Genomic DNA, 7334 nt, shown 5'->3' on the forward strand with positions numbered 1-7334 from the left:
CAGCCATGTATTTTATAAACATACATTGGGATCCGGCATGTCTGGCACGTAGTGAGGCAGAACGGGCCAAATAACATTACCTGTCCATAACAGGTTCTTCTGTCACCGCTTCTGTGGTGTTTTTAGCTCCATGGAGCAACATGGCCGAGTACCCGCAGATATCGGCGATCTTCTGGAACAAACGTCTGGTAAAATAGCGGCATGTAAGCGTGGTCTTGGGGCTCCTGCTAGAGTTTTAGATGTGCTAAGAGAGGACGTAGAGACGCTGAGCACTCGGTCCCCCACACATTCTGCTGACAGTCTCTCACGTAAACAGCGCAATATCGTCCACGACCTCAACATTGAACTGATGAAATACCTTCAGAATATAAGGTATGTGTCAATGTGTGTCTTTCTAGGACTAAGCACAACGCTCAGTGTAGTTATGTTGTCATGTTTCAGAGGCAGGGTGGCCTGCAAAATGCATACAACTTTGTTGTGGGATTATAGGTTTTTCAGGGTGGTATACAAGAACATGAGCGTAGACAAATAGTGTATGGATGACCTTTTTCTTACAAACATTACACACGTTTTTCTTCGCGATAGCCCTTACTTAGGACTCTGTTTCGTAACAGTATGGCGTGCGTTGGACCCCTTTTTCCCCTAGCGGCTACAACCGCTGTGCGACCTAACTGAGACCAATTTGACAGGTAGATCAAGATCGCTCAGCGAATATCTTAGATAAAGATTTTTAAAAGTTTGTACTGTTATTTGAATTATCTTTCAAATCATACCCTTAGATTGTGAATTATATTTCAAATATAAAATCAGGGGCCACGCAAGTCTAATTTTGATCGCTCAACGATCGCTCAGAGATCGCCGTGTAGTGTAAAAAGGACATCGATAGTTGTTTTCACCAGAATAATTACAATTGCAGGGATATAAGCTGACAATATCTATAAATCATCTTAGTAACATTGTTGTTAGTAATACTGCCCGTCCTGTGCCCAAAGGAGCATAATCACCCAGCTGCGCCAGCATTACCAATTCCTGACAGAGATCATCCTCCAAGTCTCCATGGATCTACCTGCATTTCTAGAGGATATTGGTCTACAACACCTCGACGGAAACTTCAGTGAGGTGACGACCGTACAGCAGCTTTTAAACCTCAACAGTATTGAGGGAGAGATGATACCCATACAACGGCGTCGCTTGGAAAGAGAAGTTGGGAAAATACGTAAGTTTTTCTCTGGTGCAAGTCATTGAAACCTGTTGTCTTTTAACTTGTGTGTTTTATCTTCCTACTTTAGATGCTGTTCAAGAATGTACATGTAGTTGCAAGTTTACTGGTTGGCAATAATGATTGCCACCCTAATATTGAATCTACGTATGCAAAGGGAATAGTTACTGCAGCTTTTTAATTAACCTTAAGCTTGTGTTCATCTTGAGGTTGTTTTGATATACAAATCAGTATTAGAAGTTTCAAAATATACTTCCATTCATCATTACATAAAGAGCAAAAATCTATCATACTTTATACTAATACTTGCACACTTGATCTACCACATGATCTTTAACAATTTGGATTTAGCAATTGTTTCTTTTTGTCATTACAGGGGCTCGCATGGAGAGTGAAACTGGTCTATCAGAGATACCACCATTGCTGCACCAGCTGCAAGAGACAACATTGAATCTTACCAAGAGTTGTTTGGATAAATTGAACGAGTTTGTATCTGTTACATCAGGGTTTAAAGAGGAGCCAGGCATAACTTGGCGGGCATGGATTCGTGAGTCTCTGTCTTCTATGTGGAATAGGTCCTCAAATAGTGAGGACACATCCACAGCAATATACAAAGAAGTTATTGCGTGGATAGAACAGGAACAGCTCGATCTATCGCCTACGTCAGCTGTCGATAATGTCACATCAGACCTAACAGAATTTGTTCTGAAGAATGATATGCAAACTTTGTCGTCTTTTAAAGAGTCCATAGAAAACATTAGAAGTGAGTTGTCTAATGTGAATTCAAGCGTCAGTGAACAGTACAATCAGGTCATGGCAATGGCGGATTCCTTGTAAGTATTTTGAAATGGTTTGTAAAAAAATGTGTACACGTACATGTATCAGCTGAATCTTTAAAGAATGTTTTAAAACTGTATATTTGCCAGCACGTACTCTGGAAATTCGAACTGATCATTGTGGCATGGACAATTGATTATGAGATACACAATTGAAAAAGTTACTTAGTGGAAAGTAGAAACTTTTGATAGTTTTCAAAATCTATTCATGGCCACTTGCTTGAGTAACGCTTTCTTGTGTAATTTGGCAATGGTTGTTATATACATGTGCCAGAGCACAATGTACTGCAAAATAAGCATACTTTTTTTTTACTGCAACAGAACATATGCTGGGGAAAATCTTGATATATACAGATCAACACTAATAAATACAATATTGCAAAATTCACTCAGGTGAATGTAAAGTATGGCTCTAGTAGTGAACGTTTGCATGTCGTTGCACGCAGGCGTACTTTGATTTTGTTGTACCATTTTTGTATTTCCCTCATGCCAACAGGTAAAATACGAGTACCCTCTAGGTGTATGCATGTAAGTTATCATTTTATGTAAGTCTATTGGATGTAAAGTATTTGTAACCATGGTACTTTGAAGGTAATCATATTCATTTGAATTAAACATTAAAGATGTCAGTACAATCTAATTCGTGTAGTATATTGTTATTGTAGTCTCAGGCTTTTACACCGAGCTAGATGGTAGTTGCTGGGAAATCGTGCCATTAACATTTTTGCCCTGTGGGCTGTTTGCCATGTCTGAGATTTACTAGTAAGATAACCAAAGAAGAATAACCAAATAAGGATTTTCTTCACGGGACCTCCATCTAACGTCCTATCCGAGGGACCTCCCTAACCGAAGCTAGGTACTCATTTTCACCTGAGTGAAGTGAGGAAAGTCGTGTAAAGCGCCTTTTTTACGGGCACATGTCGGTGAGAGCGGGCAGGATTCGACACACAATGGCACACCGTCTTGCTTGCAGCTGTATTTTGGTTAAACCTTAAAAACAAGGTGCATGTAAACAACAGATCCTGCTATTGACACCTTTTAAGCGTTAGATGTCCGACCTTAAGCTGACCTTTTGAGGAACCGTCAGCATGACTCATATGGGTGGTATGTGGCATCCTGTTCTTTGTTTCGCACAACTGGGGACCTCCATTTAACGTCCTATCCAAGGGACCTCCCTAACCGAAGCTAGGTACCCATTTCCACCTGAGGAAGTGAGGAAAGTCTTGTTAAGTGCCTTCCCAGGGGACTGAGATCGGTGAGAACGGGCAGGATTCGACGCACAATAACACCGACTTGCTTACAGCTGTAAATCTTAAAAACAGTATACCTGTAAACAATAGATCTTGCTATTGACATGACCTTTTGAGAAAATGTTAGCATGACTGAACACAGGTGTTATGTTGCGTGCTGATGCCTTGACTCTTGTGCTTCAAACTTTTTAACAGCCATCCATGCAAACAATCAAAAACATACTGGGGATGGTCCGTTACATATAGCCTTGGAACCAACGGGTTTTAATTAAGCTAGAGGAAAGGCCTGTGCTCAAAAAAGTGGGACTGAAACTCTTCATTACCCGTCCGTCCGTAGAGAATGGCAACCAGGCTAAAGTTTACTTTGATGGAAAAAGAAAGAAGAAATACAGAAGAAAAACTTTTAACCCTATCTAGACCGTGCTTTTTGGGCTTGGTGGGACCGGGGGGAGGGGCTCATTTGACCGCCATCTTGGATTTTGGCCAATGACGTTATCAAATTAGCACAAATTATGCATTTTTAATTATAAAATTTACATAAAATTTTCTGGGATGTTATTAATATTAGAAACCATGTATAACTTGACATAAAACCCATAAAATTCTATTGTTGAAACGAAAATTACTGAATGTAGCAAAAAATGCCTGTCACAACCCCGTTGGCATGGCAACACAAAAATTTATTATCTTATTCCAATGATACAGAATTGTTGCCAACAATATTCTAGGAAAAGTCACCACGTTCGGCCGTACTAGCGCTAGCCGTTCAGACGCTATGTGGCATCAAAGTTGGCGCGGGGCACTTAACCCCCCCCCCGTCTAGATAGGGTTAAATACACACAATTGAATATCACTGCACATTAGAATATGACTATTTACATGTAAAATGATGTGGCGTTTTATTCACACTTTTCAAAACAGAAAAGTTGAAAAAATTTCCTAATTTACAATTGAAAACTTTCTTTTAAACTTTCTTGGACACATTTTATCTATCTGCTTTTACCGTGAGGTATGACTTATATGTATCCAGGATTCAAATTTGAACACACGTGTTATATTCTGCTTTCACTCTCTGTATTATTGGCATGACTCATCATGACCAAGGAACTTAGAGTTTTTTTCTTTCCATGTTGTTGTTATCCTCCTGGCTCATCCTTTGGCACCTAGAAAGTCTTTCACTTTTGATGTTGTAGGTAGTCTATCATTGCTTGGACACGAAACAAACGGAACAAAAATGTTTTTATGTTACGAACCATAAAAAAATAAGGCAGATATTACTTGAACTTTGTTTTTTATAATTATTGTTCATGAAATACGTTTTTTGGGGTAACTGATCCTTCATAGAAAAGACACAATGACAAATAGACTCGATGAATCTTTGTGTTTAATAGTCATTCAAGTAAAAATAACAAAAAAATATCTCTCCAAATAAAACTACAAAGATGAAACCTCGAGATCTATATCTATATCTAGTATCATTATATCTATGATCGTAAAATCGTTCAAGATGGACTTTAAAACATGGAATCATCTCAACATCAAAACTTAGTATATACAACAGACCTTGTTATCGACACCTTCATACAGCTGCTAAGCGTTACCTGCCCGACTTTAACCTGACCTTTTGAGGAACTGTCAGCATGACTCATGCAGGTGGTATGTGGCGTCTTGTTGTTTGTTTCGCATAACTGGTAACCATAGGCGTAACACACCATATTTGTACATGCAAATACAAGCTGGGTAAGACCGGATCACTTTTGAACCACTCACATCGGGAAGGACCTCTTTTCGATAAATGTCTTTAACGTGCGTGGGGTGTGGCTCTCCCCATGCACGGGATCTTCATTTAGCATCCTAACCGAGGGACGTCCCTAACCGAAGCTAGGTTCTCATTTCAACCTGAGTGAAGTGAGAAAAGTCGTGTAAAGTGCCTTGCCCAAGGGCACACGAACAGTGAGATCGGGCAGGATTCGACACACAATGACACACCGACTTGCAGCTGTATTTTAGTTAAATCTTAAAAACAATGTACACGTAAACAACAGATCCTGTTATTGACACCTTTTAAGCGTTACCTGTCCGACCTTAACCTGACCTTTGAGAAACTGTCAGCATGACTCATACGGGTTGTATGTGGCGTCCTGTTGTTTGTTTCGCATAACTGGGGACTTCCATTTAACGTCCTATCCGAGGGACGTCCCTAACCGAAGCCTAGGTACTCATTTCCACCTGAGTGAAGTGAGGAAAATCTAGTTAAGTGCCTTTTCCAGGGGACCAAGGTCGGTGAGATCGGGCAGGATTCGACGCACAATGACACACCGACTTGCTTGCAGCTGTAAATCTTAAAAACAGTGTACCTGTAAACAATAGATCTTGCTATTGACACCTTTTCAGCGTTACTTACTTTAACCTGTCCTTTTGAGAAAATGTCAGCATGACTGAATACAGGTGTTGCGTGCTGTTGCCTTGACTCCTGTGGACATACTGGAGATGGTCAGTTACCTGGTGCCATCCTATTTGTATGCCGGGGCTCCCATACTCCCCCCTAAGAAATTTCTTAGGTGGGAGTATGGGAGACCCGGCATACAAATAGGATGGTACCGAGGCTACGTTACATATGCATAAAGGAAGAATTGTTCGCTTACAATATTTTTGAAAACAGGTGTAATTCCGACTTGAATGTTACCTGGTATCTTGAACAACACTCGAATTTACTTAGTTTGGTAAACAGACCGTCTATCTTTACGGGGCCGTCCCGTCCTGTCCAGACTCCCGCCCAGGGCACACTGCGAGTTTCAATAAAGCTAGATATATCGACTGTCAGAGGAAAGGCCTGTGCCCAAAAGGTGGGGTTGAAACTCTTCATAACCGGTCCGGTCCGGTCTCATCCTTTGGTACCTAGAAAGTCTTTCACTTTTGATGTTGTAGGTAGTCTATTATTGCTTGGACACGAAACAAACGGAACAAAAATGTTATAATGTTACGAACCATAAAGAATATAAGCCAGATATTACTTGAACTTGGCTTTGTTTTTTTTACTATTGTTCATGTAATACGTTTTTGGGGTAACTGATCCTTCATAGAAAAGACACAATGACAAATAGACTCGATGAAACTTTGTGTTTAATACTCATTCAAGTAACAATAACAAAACAATATCTCTCCAAATAAAACTACAAAGATGATACCTGTATATCTATATCTAGCTAGTGTCATTATATGGTCGTAAAATCGTCTCAACATCAGTAACACATAGCTTTAATACACAGTGAACCAGTACCACCTAGCTTCAGTACACAGTGAACCAATAACACACCTAGCTTAGTACACAGTGAACCAGTAACACCTAGCTTCAGTACACAGTGAACCAATAACACACCTAGCTTTAGTACAGTGAACCAGTACCACCTAGCTTCAGTAAACAGTCAACCGGTACCAACTAGATTCATTATACAGTGAACTAGTAACACTTCAAGGCTACAGTGCATAGTGGAACCACCTAGCTTATACAATGTACTGCACCTGTAAAAAAAGAACATTAACCTAAATTTAAACACCTCTATACAAAAAATTCAAGGGACAGACTTAAATAGAACAATAACAAAAAATGTAGTTCTAAATACAATAAAGGAAATGTTCTTAGAATAGGGGGTGTGGATTCTGTTATCAAGGTCCATTTCAAAGATTCTAAACAGGTCTGTGATATACAGGCGTGGGTTTTTCCTTGGCCATAGTCCATTTGGTTACGGTAATTGTAAAGGTTCCTTTCTTCAAGTCATGAGAGATTAGTGACTGATTTATGTTTCAAAATACAATCTCCTGGTAGGTAATTTTTGTGTCAGGGATAGGTATAATGTTTATTTATTTATTTATTTATTTATTTCAACTTTGCCACAAGGGCAGGACAGGGGGAACAGGCGGTGCCTTTTCAAGGCCCCCTGTCCACAAATGTTATTTACTAAGTCCCAAAAATTACCTAGTCTTTTGCATGTATTAAAGGAACGTGTGGTCATAGTCTTCAGCAGCTCC

General features: G+C 39.8%; 1 protein-coding gene across 1 annotated transcript; it reads left to right on the forward strand.

The window, feature by feature from the left end:
- The first annotated feature begins 91 nt into the window (after nt 1–91).
- Nucleotides 92–2565, forward strand: LOC109464598. Its single transcript, XM_019761605.1, has 3 exons — nt 92–372; nt 993–1216; nt 1596–2565. Exons 1-3 carry the CDS (start codon nt 131–133, stop codon nt 2054–2056), a joined length of 927 nt encoding a protein of 308 aa, XP_019617164.1. The 5' UTR covers nt 92–130; the 3' UTR covers nt 2057–2565.
- The last annotated feature ends 4769 nt before the right edge of the window (nt 2566–7334 follow it).

Source organism: Branchiostoma belcheri, unplaced genomic scaffold (assembly GCF_001625305.1).
Source record: "Branchiostoma belcheri isolate BF01 breed outbred unplaced genomic scaffold, Haploidv18h27 scaffold14, whole genome shotgun sequence".
In the NCBI taxonomy this organism is placed as follows: domain Eukaryota; kingdom Metazoa; phylum Chordata; class Leptocardii; order Amphioxiformes; family Branchiostomatidae; genus Branchiostoma; species Branchiostoma belcheri.

Bases quoted from the DNA above. Each gene is read 5' to 3' on its own strand.
- LOC109464598 (XM_019761605.1), top strand. From the start codon at position 131: ATGGAGCAACATGGCCGAGTACCCGCAGATATCGGCGATCTTCTGGAA. The intron at 373-992 runs GTATGTGTCAAT...CTGTGCCCAAAG, and splicing joins AAATACCTTCAGAATATAAG to GAGCATAATCACCCAGCTGC. The intron at 1,217-1,595 runs GTAAGTTTTTCT...TTGTCATTACAG, and splicing joins AAGAGAAGTTGGGAAAATAC to GGGCTCGCATGGAGAGTGAA.